Source organism: Botryllus schlosseri, chromosome 13, assembly GCF_051294905.1.
Source record: "Botryllus schlosseri isolate E-star chromosome 13, Bs_hap1, whole genome shotgun sequence".
In the NCBI taxonomy this organism is placed as follows: domain Eukaryota; kingdom Metazoa; phylum Chordata; class Ascidiacea; order Stolidobranchia; family Styelidae; genus Botryllus; species Botryllus schlosseri.
Genome location: NC_137248.1, coordinates 16,877,430 through 16,898,292, shown reverse-complemented (window position 1 = coordinate 16,898,292; position 20,863 = coordinate 16,877,430). Strand labels below are relative to the sequence as shown.

At 39.4% G+C, this 20,863-nt stretch overlaps 2 protein-coding genes across 4 annotated transcripts in view; one reads left to right on the top strand and one right to left on the bottom strand.

Annotated features, from left to right (window-relative positions):
- LOC145453844 (uncharacterized) overlaps positions 1–9,481 on the top strand; it is a 17,907-nt gene extending 8,426 nt beyond the window's left edge. The window contains exons 10-13 of one of the 2 annotated variants that reach the window (XM_080331821.1): positions 271–342; positions 6,589–6,744; positions 8,494–8,656; positions 9,275–9,481. In XM_080331821.1, the coding sequence (XP_080187947.1) occupies positions 271–342; positions 6,589–6,744; positions 8,494–8,656; positions 9,275–9,390 (507 nt within the window). In that variant the 3' untranslated portion in view covers positions 9,391–9,481. The remainder of the gene's footprint in view (positions 1–270; positions 343–6,588; positions 6,745–8,493; positions 8,657–9,274) is intronic. The other variant, XM_080331822.1, reaches the window with a different exon arrangement.
- LOC145453845 (ficolin-1-like) lies at positions 9,407–20,863 on the bottom strand. 2 transcript variants are annotated; one of them, XM_080331823.1, is made up of 7 exons: positions 20,751–20,863; positions 20,092–20,150; positions 19,904–19,946; positions 19,349–19,500; positions 16,417–16,513; positions 15,942–16,038; positions 9,407–11,296 (listed from the first exon to the last, which is right to left on the bottom strand). In XM_080331823.1, exons 1-7 carry the CDS (start codon positions 20,806–20,808, stop codon positions 10,978–10,980), a joined length of 825 nt encoding a protein of 274 aa, XP_080187949.1. In that variant the 5' UTR covers positions 20,809–20,863; the 3' UTR covers positions 9,407–10,977. The 2 variants fall into 2 exon arrangements, with proteins under 2 accessions (XP_080187949.1, XP_080187950.1); XM_080331824.1 differs by lacking the exon at positions 19,904–19,946 and having other exon boundaries at positions 20,751–20,857.

Sequence of the window (20,863 nt, the reverse complement as noted above, 5' to 3'; positions counted from 1 at the left end):
CCGCGGTAGCAAGATGACACATTTTACACATGTTCAATAGCCAGCAGAATTACTATTGAAGTAAAGTTGCAATGAGAAGCGATCATGCAATATTCTAACAGCATCTTTCATAAACACCTCTTTAAAGTGCATGTGCCCCTAGTAGCTTCACCAGTACATTTCCACCCCTTCAAAATCAACATCGCTCCTCAGACGCGATCGTGCGAAAGTTGAGAAATACTGATCTTGGTTGAGTAACCACATTTATATAATCTAATTTTTGTATTAAAGATCGTGGATCTCGAATCTCGCCACGAATGCGGACCAGAGAAGGAAGGAGAAATTCTGATTAGAAGCGCTCAGGTATGTTTTTCAGATAGCAATTTTCTGGATAGAACTGTTCGAAAATATTCGATCCTGTGCCAACGATGTCGAATGTTGCTTGTAAAAGACTTCGGTATGTAGATGATGACTGATGCCAAATGGTTTTTCGCGGTGGCCATAAATGCCCCACATGTGACTTTAGGAGTAACCGCATACCACATTGTTATAAGTAGCGACTTAGTGTTATATCACTCATATGATATTTAAAATACCAAAGTAATTTCGATGTCACTGCTTTTCCATTTTAGCAATAACAACAGGCCTTTATGTGGGATATCCCCTTATCCTCTAGCAAACCCTGAAGTACGATTTAGTTTCCGAATCATTCGAGATCTGGATACGTATGGCTGCCCTATTAGGGTTTGATTAAGGAAGTGATTTCGCGGTGGGCGTTGCGACACTAGCTTCCATTGTTCTCCCACCAATCAAGCGTTCAGGGCGACTGGTCGGTAAATAAAGTGGTACAAGGTAAATACCACGAGTTGCTGTACTGCTGTATCCTGGTCACGCATAGACTCACCGTAAATATTATATTCCAAATGATCAAATATATTTATACATACAACCAATCAGTTGACTTAGGCTAGTCCGATCACGCTTAACTGCGACTCCATATATACCGAGGCGTCGTCAAAGATTGGACCGCCCTCGGGCCATCAATACCCCATAGCGGGTAAGCAAAATTACGCGAATCGTCAGGTTGCGAGAGCCTGCAATCATACGTTACTGTAGCCCTGAGCGATGGCTACATGACGGCTTTGGCGTGAGTAATTGACTTGCCTTTTTGTCATATATCATATCCAACGAACAGTTACAATGACATACTACCAGTAGTGCAGTGGTGTTTCTGTGGCATTTTCCTCACAAAAACTTGAAATCACAAAACGAAACGCGTGGCGGTCTAGAACAGATAAAATCATGGCTCAAAGATCTTTGAGAGAAAATAGTAGACATACGAACGAAAAACTTATCTTGGTATAAAGTAATTGGTGAATGTGTGTAACTTCTAACCAAACAAATACTTTGTGATCGGTCCCAGATCCAGTATCAGTTAAAATTAAGCATCCATGAAAAAGTATGTGGAAAGACCCGAAGTAGGGCAGACTTAGGTATGCAATGTATAAAATGTCTTTAAAATATATTAAACAAAGCTTCGAATCTAAGTAGTCTATAACATTTAAAGATGTTTGAAATACCACTCTTTTCAAGCAGCTTATTTTGAGGCAGGTCGACAGTACTCAATGGAATGTCACTGTCATTGTACACCAAGAAATGTTGACTTACTGCGTTAGCGAAAAATGCTCCCTCCTAGGACCAAACGTGAATAGACTGAACAAATATTCAGATCGGGCTGAAGGTCTTCGTCATCGGTTATCGCAGTGGTGGGCACCTTGCGACACGCATAGAGAAAATTTGGGAGGTCTGCGATATTGGTTGTATAGTCTTAATGTTCCGGGTAGGCTCAAGTGCCACATGAATATTATTGTGGAGGTATTCAATAAGCTTGAAAAGTAATCGGCGCTTCATTCGATTTGCCACCTAGTATTTATATGCGTCATCCAATATATAATTCTTTTGTTAAGTATCGAAAAAGATATACCCTTACATATCATGTAACTGTACGTTTGTCTCGGAAAAACCATGGTTGCTATATTCAATGTTTTTTTATTTGAGGATGAGGGGAGAGAGCTTGCCTTAAATAATTGAAGAAGCCCATACGTGGTGTTATTGTATTTCGATGTCCTGAAAAGTGTTGCATCCGCTGGCCATTAGACATCAAATATCTTCGGCGAAGAAATAAGCAATCCCAAGATCCGAAGAGTCAGGATATGGCACACTGCCATCCAGTGAACTTGGCTACCATGGCAGCGAGAACGTCATATTTGACCTTCTAGTGAAGCTCACAAAATGACAGGTTTTTCACGGTTGCCCAAGAAGTATTGGCATATTTTCAGTCGCTATGGGACTATTATAAACCTCTGTGTTGGTCGGCATTACGGAATATATTTCAATGCAGATAGATCTAAATGCACCTAATCACTATGCCGTTTAGTAGCCTACTATGTTTCTGTTGTGTAGGGCTCCAGAGACACGTCGTGCTGTTGATACTTTCTATAGGCGCTTCGGTAGAAGCGAGCGAAAAAGTGCAAACTCTGTTCGGCCAAATGGACATTCATTTATTCAAAGATGCGAAAAAAATAATGCAAATCCATTCTACGTAAGTTACAGTGGGAATATAAATACAGGCTATAGAATGAATATAATTCAAATATCTGTGATACCACTGTTTTACTTTTGACGCAAAAGGTCCCTGGCATTCCGAGAAATCCGATTGGTGATTGAAAAATCATAAACCAAATTCCAACGTCATCGCTTATAGTGATATCAGACATATTCCAGTGAAAAACAAAGGTATGCAACAAGCGGGCTAAGGTAATCGATATCATAATAATCCGGCATATCCAATGTAGACTACTTGGACGTAGCCTAAATATCTCTATAAGTTGAAGGATAATGCGCGAAAATTGGTAGGGCCCAAATACATTCTGTGGACGCGTCTCTGGAGCCCTACGCAACAAGCGGGCTAAGGCAATCGATATCATAATAATCCGGCATATCCAATGTAGACTACTTGGACGTAGCCTAAATATCTCTATAAGTTGAAGGATAATGCGCGAAAATTGGTAGGGCCCAAATACATTATGTGGACGCGTCTCTGGAGCCCTACGCAACAAGCGGGCTAAGGCAATCGATATCATAATAAGCTGACATATCCATTATGCAATGTAGACTATTTAGACGTAGCCTAAATATCTCTATAAGTTGAAGGATAATGCGCGAAAATTGGTAGAACCAAAATACATTCTGTGGACCCAGATCTACCCTTACAAGTCAAGGAAAGGCTGGTAAGGTGTGCTCACCGAAGCGCCTATAGAAAAAGTATCAACAGCGCAGCGTTTCTCTGTGACGCGATTGCACCTTAGGGCTCTTCAAAAATGACTTTTTTTCTCAAATCGCACTGGCTACTTGACAAAATTGTTAGGTTACCTAATTCAAGCCTACACACCAAATTTGGTTCAATTCCAACCAGTAGCCGCATTGCTACAGGAAAAGAAAGTTTCTATTTATTACATAAAAATAAATAACAAAAGATTTGAAAATTTTCTGTCCACCCCATGAAAGTGTTAGGTTGTCAAAATGTCTATAGGAACGATGTTCACCAAGTTTGGCTCAATTCCAACCAGTCGAAGCGGAGTTATTGCTGTTAAAAAATTTGGAATATGGATAAAATAGTATTTACGGTGACCAATTCTTTAATTATTTATTATAGTGGTGCTCGCCGTAAATGCTATTTTATTCAAATCCAAATTTTTCGACGGCGATAACTCCGCTGCTACTGGTTGGAATTGAACCAAATTTGGTGAACATCGTTTCTATAGATAACCTAACACTTTCATGGGGTGAACAGAAAATTTTCAAATTTTTCGTTATTTATTTTTATATAATAAATAGAAACTTTCTTGAGTGTCCACAGCATCTCTGTTGTTATCAACCCCTAAATGTATTTCCACATCGTGGTTGGAGTCAGTTGAAACAATATTGTATTTATCAATATCTTACCATATGTCTTGTCAGAGGATTTGGGGCTGATCGAGATTTTAGGTTGTTTCGGTTGGTCTTTGCATGTCTCAGGGCATTAGTGAAGTCAACATTATAATTTTTCTGTAGCGAGACAGCTGTATCTCAACTTATAACGGCTGATTTTGTGTAGGTAGCACTAATACAAAGTTTGTAGTACTTAGGGCAAGTTTTTGCTACTTTTGCAACTTCTTTTTACAGCTTCTGGAAGCTTCGTAAATACTCATAATGTATGTAGTATAGTGTTTTAATCTGTTCGGAGGAGTTTTATGTTGCAACTTTTGTCTATATTTTTCATGCAACATTTTTCTGCAAATTTTATCAAGTATTGCGCAAAATATGCTATAAAACTATAATAAAGACTAAATTAATGGATTTCAAGTGACAATGCGGCCCACCATAGGCGCCGGACGCAGGTATACTGGGTATGCCGTGTTTATCTAGCAATTTTTCGGGTATATGCGACATACCCACTATTCCGTTAGTCATGAAACTCCCTGAACTAACTGGTAAATTGTGCGATTCGGAAATAAGCAAAGTATTTTGTTGACGTGCTACTGCTTACGTGAGCAAATTATCAACACATTGATGAAATGTGAGTAATTAGAAGACGCGACGCGACACGACAAGACCGATACCAAAGACGTTGATTTCTACACGCGCGAAATGTTGTAATTGTCCTCTCCTGCTCTGTAGAAATATGATATCTGACTCGCCGGCCGGAACCATTTAGTCTACTGCGATTGTGATGGCATACTGGATCAAGACTGAGGACGCGGACGAAGTTGATTAAAATACATACAGCATACTGGTTGCGAACAGACTTAAGCGGCGTTATTGATTTTTTTTTGCGATCAGAAGATGTGTTGCAGGCTAGAGATATCAAAAGTTTTGACGCATCTGAAATTTGTGTCACTCTACTCAACAGATTCCAGATATTCCCCTCTACAAACTTAACAATCCTGATCTACAGGATCTATTTAAATTTGTTGGACGACAAGCTCCGTCTGAGTCAGCATGCCGAAAGCGAATTGATACCATGGGTAAACATGATGTTGATCGAATCTGCAATATTCTATCAGATAAGCTCATTTTCATGGTCATTGATGCATCTGATATTTCAGGATTCAAATATTTAAACACTCTAGTCGGAGATATAGAATATCCACAAACCAGTTATCTTTTGCATTGTAAGATTCTTGGCGCATCACCAAATCAGCAAACCATTGTACATACAGTAGACGATGCAATACGTACACTACGAACAGACAGAGATAATTTTATCCTGTTGATCACAGATGCTGCAAGGTACATGACAGCAGCAGGTCATGTTGTTAAAGGAACATTTGCGAGGCTGTTTCACATCACCTGTGTAGCTCATGCGTTACACAATGCAGCACAACGTATCCGGAATAATTATGAGGATGTTGATAACCTAATTGCAGCAGTAAAAGCTTCAGTGGGGACACATAAATATCGAAGAGCTAAGTTTTCAGCAATCAATAGTCCCCCACAACCTGTGGTCACCAGATGGGGAAGTTGGTTGAAGGCAACAGAAAACTATGCCAAAAACCTCCCGCAAGTTCTTGAGATTGTTAATGCTTTTGAAGGTACGGGGCTGTTTGTGATGAAAGCGAAGAAAGCAGTCACGGCTTGAAGCCTTCCTAGAAGCCTAAGGGAAATTTGTCAATGTTATATTCAACTTGTTGATGAAATAAAAAGAGCAGAGAGGACAGAATATAGCATTGCTCAAGCCTATGAAAGAGGTTACACATTTGACTTTGGCAGTGATCCATCAGGAATAAAATTGTATTGGGAACAGGGACCTGAAAGCAATTGTGGAAATGACCCGACCAAACATCAGTCCAGAACTGTATGCCAAATTGTTAAATTGCCAAGCAACTTCATGCTCTGTGGAACGAAGTTTCAGCATGCCACGCAAACCGTTGGCAAACGATCGTCATTTCTCCCCTGACAATGTCTGAAAATATTTGACACTATAGTAATATCGCTTGATTAATTCACTGTCGTTCAAATTTGAGGTCTTTTCCTATTTCTCGGACGCCCAATCGATGCGATCGAAAATTATATTTTCACTGGGTCACCATTTCCAGGAAGCCTTGGATCATGTTTGCAGGCCAAGGGGGGTGGTTTGGGTGTGATATTTGATTTGGGAGGAGTTCGCTTATTATTTTCGATATTTTCTTGCTGCTTTCATGTAGGTTTCAAACCCTATGTAAATAAAAATGTAACCATGATCGATTGAATAGCGAAGGAAGGAACGGAACAAGTAGACACCATGCAAATTTTAAACTGCTGGAACCTTTCGAGTATCTCATACCCTCATGATTTCAAAAAATTGTATAAATGCAATTTCTGCAACTTTTGTTAAAATTAAAAAAGTAAATGCAACTTTCTCAGGTTTTTAATGCAACAAAAACTTGCCCCACTGATAATATATAGCCTCTCACCACACCAAGTCCGCACAGCAGTATGTTTGTTTTTGTAAATTAAAATAGTATGCATAATTGCCTCGCAACTCCTTTTATTGCTAGTTAGGTTAGTAATATGCTATGCAATTTCCAGGTAATGAAAGGATATCTCAAGAATCCCAGGGCCTCCACCAACGCAATCGACAAAGACGGGTGGTTCAAAACAGGCGATATCGGATATTTGGGGCATGATGAACAACTGTACATAGTAGATCGCTTAAAGGACGTGATAAGATACCGAAGCTTCCAGGCTAGTAATACATAACAAATATTTTGCTGTGATGTTAAATCTAGAACTCTTTTAGTGACGTACGGTCAGCAGGAGATGCAAGTCAGGTAGTGCCTTACCTGTTGTCAGAATGTGCACAAGAAAATTGTGAAACCTTCAATGATTACAACACCAATAATAATGGATACTTTCAATCGATGGTCATGAATGACTGAATACATGTAATTTGCAGATTTAATATTTTAAAATATAGCGCGAAAGGAGGGCCAAGCACAGGTGAGGCAGAGATGGGACATGCCTCACCCATGATAAAGTAATTCATCATAAAAATCTCCGAATATTTTATATCTGGTATTTATCGAATGCTAATGTTGCACAGAATTCAAAAATGTAAATAATAATAACGTCAGCGAACCATTACCCCCTCAAAATCTCCGGCCTCCACATAAACCTGAATTGGCATGTATTACTGATGAACCAAATTCCAACGTCCGTCTTCACAGTGAAATATCTTGCATTCCTCACAGCGCATGCTCAGGGCTAACTCTTGAATACGACTATAAGACAAAAGGAGCGTAGAAATTTGTCAACTTATATCGTCGCTAGAGAGCCAATTTTAGCGGTATACAACTGTATTTAACCGGCCAATCATCGCACGTTTGTCAATTATATCGTATGAAAATAAAGGTGTTCTAGAATAGACCCCCAACGATCCGTAATAAAATCTAGTTTAATATCCTGAGTATAGGCTTCGTAATGAAGTATTCAAGTGAAAAATAAGGGCATGGATTTTGACGTAACATTTTGGAATCATTCGGCTCGTCATAGCAGCGAGCGATCTGAAGGTTTGAATTCCGCCCGCGACGCAAGTTGTTTGACACCATTGATCTAGAATCTAGATTCTAGACGTACTTGATATCAAATTATAATTTTACGTATCAAAAGTACTCAAGTAGTTTGAAGAAGAAGATCGAGGTGCGACTCCACATGCATTTCTTAATCTGTCGGCGATGTCGGTTTTCAGAACTGCAAGATGACCCTTCATGAAGCGTAGCACGAGTGCATGTTCTATAAATGGGCGCAATTTTCGCAATTACAATCTGTTACCGTTCATCATGGCCTATCTAACGTGTTTTTATGATGATTCCAATGAATATCGTGATTGAATTTAACCTCAAAACTAATTCCTACTTAACCATATCGAAAATATGAAAAGTAGTAGTTTGGCTTCAAAACGAGCTGTGTAAATAAGAAGCTCAAGAGAACTATAAAAGCCTTTCGGGTAAGAAGGGTGACAAGGCAACGCGTACACGTGAACTCCCATAAAGCCGAAGCAAAGATTACTTCAATATTGACCATATAGCCAACCAAATGCTTGTCATTTGAAATTACAGTACCCTGTAATTTCCAAAGCATGGCAGCTCAGTGCCTATACGTCGGTTGGCAGCACGCGATCCACTTTTTGGATGGCTACAATACTGCGCTGTATCGATCGATTTCCATGTTTTTTCCGATTCTCAACTTCACTAATAAACTGATTCAAAAGAGGCAAAGGCCATCAGTTCTGCAATTGGAAAACTCTGTTGGATAATCCTGGTCCATTATAATTATTAATACATGAAAAATTCTGTGACGCCCATCGCCTGTTCAGGTCGTGTGCGCCACGGCAGTGTCTTTGGATGGGTATCTTGGCCGACTTGCTTCCATCTCTGGTCCAGATTGAGAGTCAGTTCTACCAACCGGACGCTGGAATTATTATCAATATCTCAGGTCTCACCGGCTGAGTTAGAGTCCGTCATACTGAAGCATCCGAAAGTACTAGACGTCGGTGTGGTGGGCATCCCAGACGAGGCATCAGGCGAGCTCCCGAAAGCGTTGGTCGTGCGGAAGGACGCGGACTTGACCAGCGACGAAGTTCATAAAATTGTTGAAGGTATAGGAAACGTATGCCAGAGACTGATGGCTTGGCGAAATCGTGTACATAAGTGGTTCGATTCCGAATATGTTTTTAGGCTTAGAACCGAATAGAAGTATTCGATTACTGCTTCTGCCGACTTAATACCGTGAAGAAATATGGGAGCTAATATGGATGTTTTTTTGCGACCACGAAATACATAATGCTAAATTGCACTCAATAATACATGTAAATTATTTTCTGTGTTGACTATAATAATCAGTGGGTAAACAACGATACTACTGGTCTATCATAAAATTTCGATTCCATTACTCTAATTATTAGAGTAATGGAATCGAAAGTATTGTATTAGAGTCTAATACAATTATGCCACATGCTTTCAATGATTAGCCATCTCGCATCGTGGTTTCAACTTTCAAGGCTCTCCCGCAGGGGTAAGAAAGTGTCGCACCGACACTCCGGTAGCTCTCGTTAAAAATATCGCTGGGAGGTTGAATTTTGATACTTGGAAACACTGGCTCTTACTAAAGGACTCGAATCAACAAAACTAATACTCAATTTCGAACTCGAGTGCTGGAATCATTATGCCCAGCCCAGCGATAATAATGCTTGCTAAAGCCATTGTGTATTATGCAGAACATCTCGTCGATTACAAGCATTTGAGAGGAGGCGTGCAGTTTGTGGACCGGATACCGAAATCGTTACTTGGTAAAATACGCAGAAACTTGCTGAAGAAAATGGCGACAGAGTAGTTTTCTTCACACACAATACGCTTAGAACTTTATTTAATCGTTGTAGGGCATACAATATTGTATATATCAACAATATTCGGATGTAATTACACAGCATCGTGTTTCTGTAAAGGAGTTGCCGTGATATACGCATTTGCAGAAAATAAGTTCTAGCAACATGAGCAAGCTCAGCAGACAACGCGTACGAGCGGGTTTATGGTCAAGACAATGACGCAATTTCTTACGGACAACACCATATAAGCGACTTGTAGCAGTTACCTGCGACTCGTGTGAAAGTCAACGAATAATTTCACATTCCAGATCACTGTTACACTGCATGCACTGTATATTAGGGTTATCCAAAATTGGGAAAATCTCGAAAATGCTCTGTTGTAATCTCTCATTCTATAGATTCTATATGCATGGGTTGGATATGGCTGTATTTACCAGATTTCCACCACAGAGGGAGCAAATCCGGCCAATTGTAGCGGAAACACACACATATATTTCAGTGACGGAAACGATTGGGCGAAGTTGGTGAAACGAGTCAAATATAGCATTCCTAATGGAAAAATATCCCAGGGGTGTTGTTTATGTTTAAGCGTACCAATTTTCCATATGACTGGAGTGGTACAGTAATCAAATCCCACTCCAACCCTGGGCTATGTACTTCAATAGTAACTGGTATATTTGAATCTTTTGCCGACACTGGAATGATTGTGAAAGCGGCATTTAGTACTTGAGTGTGCCTAAATATCGAAGTGGATTGGATTGGATATGGATTGACGCCGATATGGACAAGGCTAGCTGTCCGCTTACCCACATCCACATGAATGAGTGATCGCATGCAATATGACATAATTACGGAGATAAGAGTATCATACCAAGTATGGAGATGCTAGATCAGTGGTTTTTAACCGGTGGTTCATGGAACACAGGGGGTTCCGTGAGCCACTGCCATGGGTTCCACGGAGGTACTCACTACTCATAGATATGATTTGTGATAATTCATCCGTCTTGCCGATCATTGGTTTCAGGTAATTAGGCCCGATCAGTAGTCGAATAGGGGCGGTGTTGGTCGTACATTGTGTATACCGCGTAAACAGGAGAGGTTGCGGTTCGAAAAGGGAAACCCCGTCATTCTGAAATGCCAATTCGGTCTCCAATCATTAGAAGTTCATCTGTAATTAAGCAAATGGTATCACGCTGCTATGTTTCGAGCAAAAACAATAACACTTTCCGAGGTAAGGCCTTGTATTTGTGAACTGGTATCTCAAAGAGACAAGCACTCTGATTTGCAAAAAATATTCATTGGGAGGTTTTCGTGTTGCGCGAAAATGATATGTTAATGTTTTTTTTTTACACTTTGCTGATGCACAGGTCATTCTATGCACCAGTAATCTATAGTAATGTATTCGATTCCTATTTTGTGGTAGGCTTTTGTCGTTATGCCTCAAAGAAAATTTGGGGTTCCTCGAAGACTTGCAGATTAGCGTGAGTGTTCCGCGGGTTAGTAGAGGTTACAAACCAATGTGCTAGATTCACTAAAAGAATAGACTAGATGTGCTATGAAGCATAGTATCCATATTGTTTGCGAAAACTACAGACTTATATCTTCTGGCGAAATTTCATCTCGCTATATCTGATCGGAATGGTGCCAAGAAATCCTGCATCCAACCATTGCATTTTTTCCGGGATTGTATTCAAATTAGTATATCCGCAGAAGTTATACCACCATCCCCCGTCCATTAGGGCTGCGCAATTTCGACTGCCATCGAGATCGTTGTCTCGGTCCCTGGTGGTGAAGGCCATGCCATTGCTATGTCCGTTCGTGTTTCTCGTCCGCCACATCGAATCGGTCACGTTGCCGGAGTATCCTGTCACAGTCAGCCTGTATTTGCTTGCGCTTGATCCAACTTTGAAATTGCTGTAGACCCAATTATTGCTGTTGTTATGTTGGTATTCATTTGGTGTCTACATCAATGGTACCAGACCGTTATTATTTTGATGATTCCAGATCTGCCAACTTGTAGCCCGACCCGCTTTTGCTTTAGGTCAGGCCTGGGCTAAGTGCGGCCCGTGGGCCAGATGCGGCCCGGGAAGCTATTTTGTGCAGCCCGCGAAAAGCTGCTTGAAATTCAAAATATAAAACCTATTTTTAATGTTCCTGCGGGGACTGAAAGCATAGGATGTATAACCGGACCGCAAATTCGTTTACTATCAAGCCTGTTCAATAACATGCCGCGATTACGCAGCCTATACGTATGCCTACCTCACATGAGTAATCCAGATTAAAAATAAAGTAAATGTAGCAAATAATGCCGTTACAATTGGAGTCACAAGAAGTCAGCAAACCTTCTTTGTTGCCATTGTCACATTACGCATTTCATGTTCTGTGTTTCAAATTGTTACTTGATGCGTTTCCAAGGGCGTGCTCGAAGGGGGCCCAAAATTATATCGTGAATGAAAATTTATGCAACTTATTTCAAATGTTTCTCGCGCGATATAGGGATTAATGGTTTATAGAATTGGGCATTTCGGCGTCAGTCATTACCGCGCCACGATGCACCAAGACATATATAGTTTAGCCCAACACTGAACTCCGAGTAGGCACCGCAATTGCACCTGCTGATCGAAAGAAAATGGGAAAAAAGTCCGACAGCGAGAATACCTTGGCAGAAAAGCACGGCCCTAATGTTGACCGAAAACCACGATGTCCAATATTTGGCAGTGAAGAAATACCAATTTGGAATCGTTTGCATCTATTACTTTAGTACGCTTTGGCGATTTCAATAATTTTTCATGTAGCAGACAACAACGGGCCCTTCGCGAACATTTCCCAAGACAACACCTCACTCAGTTCTAGCGGTAAAACTGAGTACAATGCAGAGAGGGGTTTAGGAAATACAGCAATATATATGCAATTACCAATATTATTTACCGATTGAATCATGAGAAAATTCCGCTCTTCGCGTGATTCGGGCATATAACGTTACCAATTAGTGTATACAAGGAACATTACTCGGAAGTAGTGTTACAAACGTGCATCCCGATGGGTCTGGTCTAGGTGTTTATAAATTCGTGAGTGGGGGGGGGGCTCAAGACGAAGTGCTGTTTCGGTCATCCCAAATACATTTTAATGTATTGATAGAAAAACGCGGATAGGGGTTTAAAGAGAGTTCAAACTTTATCATGTTTAACACTGTTTCGAAATATCGCGGCAAATAATTTTTTTGTAATTAACCGTCACTTTCTCATTTCCCAATATCAACAAACCTACTGAGCAGTATTTAGTGTAATTCACTGCTTTCAATTTATAAATAAAATCAAAACTCTGGAGAATGCAACTAAAATTTCTGACTCGTCCTGCCAACATATTTTCTGCTTCTCATTTGGCCCGCGGTGAAAAATAATGGCCCACCACTGCTTTAGGCTTTTTAAGACACCGTTAACGCGGATCGGATGGTGATAAGGAGTCTAAAAGCTTCCGATACTTAGATATAGGAATTACGGAAGTCGCCTTTGCTACCCACCACCTAGACCAGGAGTTCCTATAATGTCAGCGATATCGCCCCTACGTTGGCGATATTGGAAACAAGGGGGCGAAAATACCCAGGAGGCGATAAGGGCGAAAATGTTAGAAACGTTCAGCGGGATATATTTAATTACCACGGCCGAAATTGCACGTGAAGACGGCTTATTCTACATATGACGTGAAAGTTGACTAAAACAAAAGATCGAACAAATTTGTGTCGTGATTGAAAACGGGGCGATCAGCCAAAAAAGATTGGGAACAACTGACGTACACCAAGTATTTTTAGGACTACAGTTACACTGACCCTTATTTTACTTTTACAACATTTTTCGAATAGCTAGCTCAAAATCAATTGTCATAATCACTTCGCTATCACGGCAATATTTTAATGTTCATTGATTCAAAATATAGTCATAATGCAGGATCCCTCTACAGTCGATTGCCGAATGAATATCTTGATGTGGAGCAGACATGGGGTAATCGCGATTAGTAATCGTAATCGATTACGACGATTACAGCATTTTCAAGTCATCGTAATCGCAATCGATCACATTCGTGAAAATTCAGAAGTAATCGTTATCGTAATCGACTGCTTCCCATATTTAATCGATTTCTTTGTGAAAGAACGATTACTTTTTATTTGTATAGGACTATGACATAAACTGAACATTCGTAAACAGGAAGAGGTATTATACCAGTTGGTGATAGCACAAACGTCAGATTTTCAAATGCCACTGCTCATTATTACGTCAAAAGTGGTCTATTAGCTTTCGTGTAAGAAGTATCCGGCTATCCACACATAGTGAATAGATATTCGATGTACATTAGTGTGACTGTAAGAACATTCATCGTGCTGTATATCAGGTTATCAATACATTCCAGACGCCACTACCTCACAGCAGGATAATTAATCACTACTCTTCCTAGTTTAAAATAGTAACTTTTGTATTAATGTTTGGTTATGCTTAGTTGAACGCAGTTTGACCGTTGCTGCTTGGCGAGCAGTAGGCCTAAGTATTACGAACGTACACCGAACAAAGGTTCGAAATTTTGTAGCCTACTCGTCAAATAAAACATTACGGTTTCCAGGACGAAGCAATAAAAATCAACAGCTGCTGATATATATCATAACCAAGCCGTTTCTTGGAATGGCCGCTTGCATTACATTATCTGTATTAAGTTGAAGGCAGAATTTTATGTTCACTTTTTCTTATTCTGATATGAATCTGCTTGAAACGGGTGCCGTTATTTCACAATTCTGTACTCAACATTTGGACCTGCCGCCAAAGCCATCAGCTTATATATAATGTTAGGGTGGCTTGTAGCTAGAATCCGGACAAAAACAGCAAATCGTCCCCCACTCTAAACGTTGGTCTTGTGCCCCTATAGGGTAGTTAATTTTCAAGTTGAAGATTTAGTTTCGTCAATAAGATTGGTAATTGCATTATATTACTATTCATTTTTAACCCTCTCTCAGCCCCCGATGGTCAGATTTACCCGAAGAGCTGGGAGCACGTAACACATAATTATAGCATCTGGTATCTTGTAATAATTACTTTAGGGCATGTTGTTAATTCGTGACCTTCGGTCTGATATGTAATCAAAAGATATTGTTGTGGCCAAAACGTAGCAGACTAAAAGAAATACTTGCGTGAGACGCCCACACAAATTGCCATGTTTAATGCTCTGTGGGTGCCCGGGTGGCATTTGCATGGGGGGCTTGGATTGGAAGGACCGGACTATATTAGTCACGCCCACCCGCGCGGCTATTGACAATGGACGCATACCCGAAGTTTCGGCTAATGTCTTTCATTAGTAGCACACTTCGTGGATTCGCATGTTGCCGAAACTGCATATGTCTTTTGGTGTGTCGTGGCGCGGTATTGACTGGCACCTAAATGCCTGTTACTATAAATGAAGCATGCTTTTTTCATTAGGAGGAAACGTAGGTTATGTATTTCAAAATCAAGCTATCTAGAAACATTTAAATCGCGATGCTCGTAGACAATTTCCAAGTTCATGAAATCTCTCGAAAATAGTCTATAATTTGTGTTGGTTTACGAAATACTTTTGATTCCCCTTCGAGCTCGCTTCTCACCCTATGTGGAAATATGCGGTGCGGCAGTTGTGGACCTGGCAAGAATGCAAATCGTTGGGTGCGATAAATCGTCCAATATAAAATGGGCAATGGGTACTTTATGATGTAACAAGCATATGTCGCGTCTCGTAAGGCCTTTTCAGCGCAATCCATATATTGTCTTCCAATATAACTTGTAAGATGCTAAATAAATGTAATCGTGAGTAATCGTGATTACTTTTCCAATGTAATCGTAATCGTAATCGACTACTTCCTGATTTTGCTATAATCGCAATTGTAATCGTAATCGTGTCATTCAGAAGTAATCGTAATCGCAATCGATTACATTCACGAAGTAATCACCCCATGTCTGATGTGGAGTGCCATCAAGTTTTCGCTTTATTATCTTTCAAACGCATTCTTCCCTTCTATTTTAAAATGATTTCGAGTAGGCTACCTTAGAATTCACTGCACATTTAATTCAGTACTGAAATGGAATTCCGAAGTATCTTATATCTACCTGGTAGCATTTGTAACTATTTGCATCGAATGCGTTTTTCGCGATTGATCGTTTACCCCATTCGCTTAATTTCTATCATCGTTACTAATAAAATTCCCACTGACAACGTTCGTATTTATAAGGTGGTTATTTGAGAGTGGGAATAGTGGCGATACCGGACCACGACCTGACCTGGTGATGCCGCCTATTTGAACGTTATTTATTTAATTTAATTTATTATTACCCCATTCACCACTGACTTTGTGTTATCATGCGGTCGTCAATCATTTCAAATCGTGCCGAAATATTGTTTCTTGCAAGCGTATTTTTGTACGCTATTATGGCTACGGTACATTTATTCGCACGAAATCAGTCTCGGTGGTGCAAAATACCAACAGCTGATAAGCATCTTATTTTTTGTATACAACAACAACAACTGCACCTCATAAAATAAGCTTCACCTGTATTTCGCGTAGAAGCGCGTGCCGTTTCTGGCTATCATATCAATCCGTAACTCCCAACGTCCATTTCTCGTCATGTGATGAAGTACATTTAGCCCTGCATATTGCAGTCTGGTTACGCGCCAATATAGATGAAGTTTACCATAGGGTTTCTTTACGAATTTCTATTGAGAGTTATTGTGATTATTATTGTAAATAGCTGGTTCGTGGTACAGAACTTGAATATATAGCTTTCAATACAACATCCATTGTAGCAGAATATTTATTAAATTCGAAAACTTCTGGGGTGCCTCTTTTCAAGAGTTAACGGCACACTAAAGGGATAATAATAATGTGTTAGTGTGGATCACGAAGGTTTGAAAAATACTGCGCTTCACCAGTACCCGAATGTAACCTGAAGAAGCGTTGTGTATTATTTGCTACACTGTTCTATTGACATGAAAGTATTGGTAAAAAACTTTTTATAGCAACTTGCCAAGCCAGACGTCCCCTCGTAGGTCTCCGAATCCTCTTACGTAATCCGCCCACACCCGATAGAAGCTGACACGGCTGCCAGATCGCCGTTGAAAAATCTATGAAAATGAAGTTAATTAGGGTAATGTCAATGTATGTGCTGGCTACATGCATTTAAAACGTCTCAATGGTTATTGGTTTGTGTTAAATACGGTATAAATTTTGCACAATAATGTCCGCTATTGGCAGCTCCATTACATCTCTTTCTCATTCCCGCTCTTTCGATGTATGATCCCAATTTGATTTACCGTATATTATATATTGAACTCGCATGCAATAGCCTACAGCCAATCGATATATTTCTGCACATAATTAATTCGGCAAGGTTGGATTGGGTCACTTAGCAGTATTACTCTGCATAGAATTCAATTACACTGGTCTACACAAAATTTCAGGTTTGGGTTTTGACAACTGATTTTGGCTAATTTTGGGGCACTGAATCCGAAAATGGCCTCAGATTTTCTCCATCACATCACGTTTTTGAGATATGAAATATCCCTAATTTTTTGAAAAATTCAATTTTTGACCCCCCTCTGTTGTCAAAACAAGGAATTCTGGTGCATTAATCACTGTTTTACCTGCAATAATGTAGCTTTAATTAGCAAACAAACATTCTGTATTAGATTCATACAAATTTGAGTTATCTTTATTAAAGTTTTATGCCCCGGAATTAAAAATAGGCGTGCAAAAGAGCAACCATAATAAAATTAAATGCTACATTATGCTGACGAACATGTGGATAGGGCAGTAACAAGGTCTTATCTGAATTACAGGCTAGACTTCACAAAATAGGCACATAGACATTCCAATGAAGTGCAGAAATTCGAAAGACAGGGACTTGGGCAGGGCGAGTTCAGAAACAGTAAAAAAGAGCTTTCATAAAATATGAAGTCTTCACTTATAAGCTTAAAAATTCTCTTTCGAGGGACTTTTACAAACAGCATCTGGAATTTCTCTTTTCCAACTCCATCAATAGTCGGCTATCATACGAAAATCCAGGTACAGGTGGCGACTGTGTCCTGGTCCTTGCTCGTACCAGATTTTTTACTGGTGTGGGAAATAAATGAGTCCATAAATCCCACCGACCTTGATAACGTGCCTCTATAATTTTAATATCTTGGCTGAAACGTTCACCCTGTTCTCAACTAACTTTCCTAAGGTTTTGTCTAAACTCATCCGCATGGCTCTTCAAATCGTTAACTTTGATGCTCATCCTGCATCCCAAATCTTCATAACTAAGCAGTAGCTCCCTTGAGAGATCTTTATAATTTTTTGCTGTTTTGTTTCCCAAAAAACAGCACCGAAAGCATCCCAAGATCTAGCCTCGAATGGCAACATTGATTATATACAAGATTTTAATCCTTCAACAATTGCCGAATTTGAGGTCCATTGAAAATCCCAGTTCTTTTGTCTCTTCACTGAGACCAGAAAAAGCATAACATATATCCTTTAAAACACCCCCCTTCACAATCCAAAGCTTTTACATATTGTTTCATGAGACCAAGTTTGATGTGAAGAGGAGGCAAGAGGATATTCTTTTATATCAACAAACTGATCACGTATGATATTTTTTTCTCCAGGCGTCAAGGTGAGCCTTGGAGGCCACTCATCTTTTTGTTCCAGTGGTGATCCTTGACCCTGCTGTCCCGGTAGCATAGGAAACATGGGTATTCGGTGTAGCCACTTTGTTTCCCCAGCAAAAAGTTCACCATTTTCAAATCTAGACAGATGAGTCAGCCATGGTCATGCTACTACAACTTTTCGATAACGGTTTTGATGTTCTGATAATCTTCATTCATTGTTCATTGCGATAAAATGTCACGATTGTATCAGCTTTGTAAGTTGCTCTTTTGCCTGCTTATTTTTTATTCCAAGGCATAAAATTTTATTAAATACAACGCCAATTTGTTTGAATATAATATAGAATGCTTGTTTGCTAATTAAAGCTGGATTATTGCAGATAAAACATTGTTTATTGTATCAGATTTCCTTGTTTTGAAAACAGAGGGGGGTCAAAAATTGATTTTTTCTTCAAATTAGGGATATTTCATATCTTAAAAACGTAACGTGATGGAGAAAATCTGAGGCCATTTTCGGAATCAGTGCCCCAAAATTAGCCAAAATCAGTTGTCAAAACCCAAACCTGAAAAAAAAGTTGAAATTTGTAGACCAGTGTTATTCATCATACTCAGAGGTTGTCAGTATAGCGCAGTGCTTCTACATTTTAGGAGTACTCCAGTATGCTTTGGTACTTGAACTGCATACTCGAGATGCTATGTTTTCAGACCTATGCTTACACTTACACCTATAATTAACAGTTGTTGACGCAAAATTACATATACTTTGACTTTCGTGAAATAGACAGTATAGTTGGAATTGGTTTGTATTGCTATTATGAATGAAGTAAAGCTGCCGAAATATCCTCTGCATGATGGTAGCAAAATATATTTTCGACAATTGCTCTGTTTATTTCTGGTATCATCGATGATTTTACGCTCTCGCACAGATGAATCTTGTAATTTCAAAGGTTGTCCATCTCCGATTTACTACGAAAAGTATGCGACGCCGCGGACAACATTTACTTTTTTAACTGCTTACCTAATTTCCATAAACCATTCACTTACTACCTTGTACTTGATATAGTCTGAACATGTCTGGGATAATTTATATTACTAGGCTACTAGTTAACTAGTACGTATACTAGAACTTCACTATAGCAGTTTATGGAAATGCTTCTACTTGTACTCGAATAGCAATGCTGAGTATTTGATGACCTATGCCATAAGGACAGATTATAATTTGATTTTACTATAAATGACATCGTTTACATCACCTCACGAACATTGATAAAATAAGACATACGACAATTCTGTATTTTAGGGTCTATAACTCACAGTCCAGTTTCCGCCATCAGTTGAAACATCGCAGATCACATTTTTGAGACCCACGCGAGAAATATTCAACGTTAGTTCGCCACCGTTACGGAATCGAAACTCTGGTTTTATTCTGGACAACCGAACCCCGTTGCATGACGTGAACAGCGGCACTGTCAAACCAAAAACGACTGAAAAACTGGAATGTAAGAGTACAGCCGTAGTTCGTCTGTGGATACTGAATACATCATTTTTACGCAAAGCGAAGAGCCTACTTCGTTGTCGCCGATATAAGAAGGAGCCTATTGTATACTTGTATTTGACAGCCAGCGTAATTCGTGTCCAACCAAATTTGAAAGCGTATGAGTCACAGTTCGAGAGGAAGTTCTAAATTTGATCGGGGAATATGATACATGTCACGAATAGAGCGTTACAATTTGATCGGGGAATATGATACATGTCACGAATAGAGCGTTACAATTTGATCGCACCAAAATACACTGTACCGAGACGTATACACGTAGATGTAAATCGACTGAGAAAACATTTGAAAAACTCTATCACTGTTGCACTCACGTTTATCTCGAAGGCGGTTCGTAACTACAACTGGATCTTTATTCTGTGTGAAAAGCATTGATGTTCAAATAACCGTTGATGGTGTTGAAGTGTGGTAAACGAAATTACGTCAATTACTACTCAATTAGTAACTAGTATTTATAACTGTAGAGTTTGAACGCAAGACGAACGGTACAGACAATACTCACAAGGCAATTTCCAGCTGATATCCACTTTCCGCCAACGAAACGCTTCACGCATACATTGCCTAAATACAATATTCGAATCGGTGTATTTATTGGCACGTAAAATAATCAGGCATACCCTACCAAAGCATGCGTTTAATTCGTAGTATGATTGACCTTCATAAATTAGGTAGGCCTATGCATATCGAATCATACATACATACATCGAATGCACATCAGGATATGGTATACTAGTGAGTAATCATAACCATGTCACGATAATTTTGGAAACGACTGAGCATTACTTTTATTAACACACGTAACGAAAGTTATTTGAAGCTCCCCGCCTCTACCCAAAATTTTGGAGTTCACCATTCCAATTTTGAATTAAAAAAAGAATCCAGATTTGCCTTCGAAAAAAACTCCATCTAATCCAAATCCAGCGATCCCATTTGTTCACATTTTGAATAGGAAAGTTGAATAGCTTTGTTATTTTCATTAGTATCTTTATGGTCTCACTATCTTCATAGTGACAAATACATATTCCATATGTTATAAGTTAAGTAAATATATTTTATTGGTTTCCTTTTATAAAATGGAGACTCCCTTCTTATAGCAATAGAAAGACATTTCAAAATTATATATTCGTATTGAAATATTCGAAAAATAAGTATATCTATTACCTATACATCCACACGACACAACAAGTCCAGTCAAAATCCAAAACGCGATCAGTTCCATCGCCTGCCTGTTGTCGATAGCATTCACTTTGCTCTAACCTCATTGGCTGCATTTT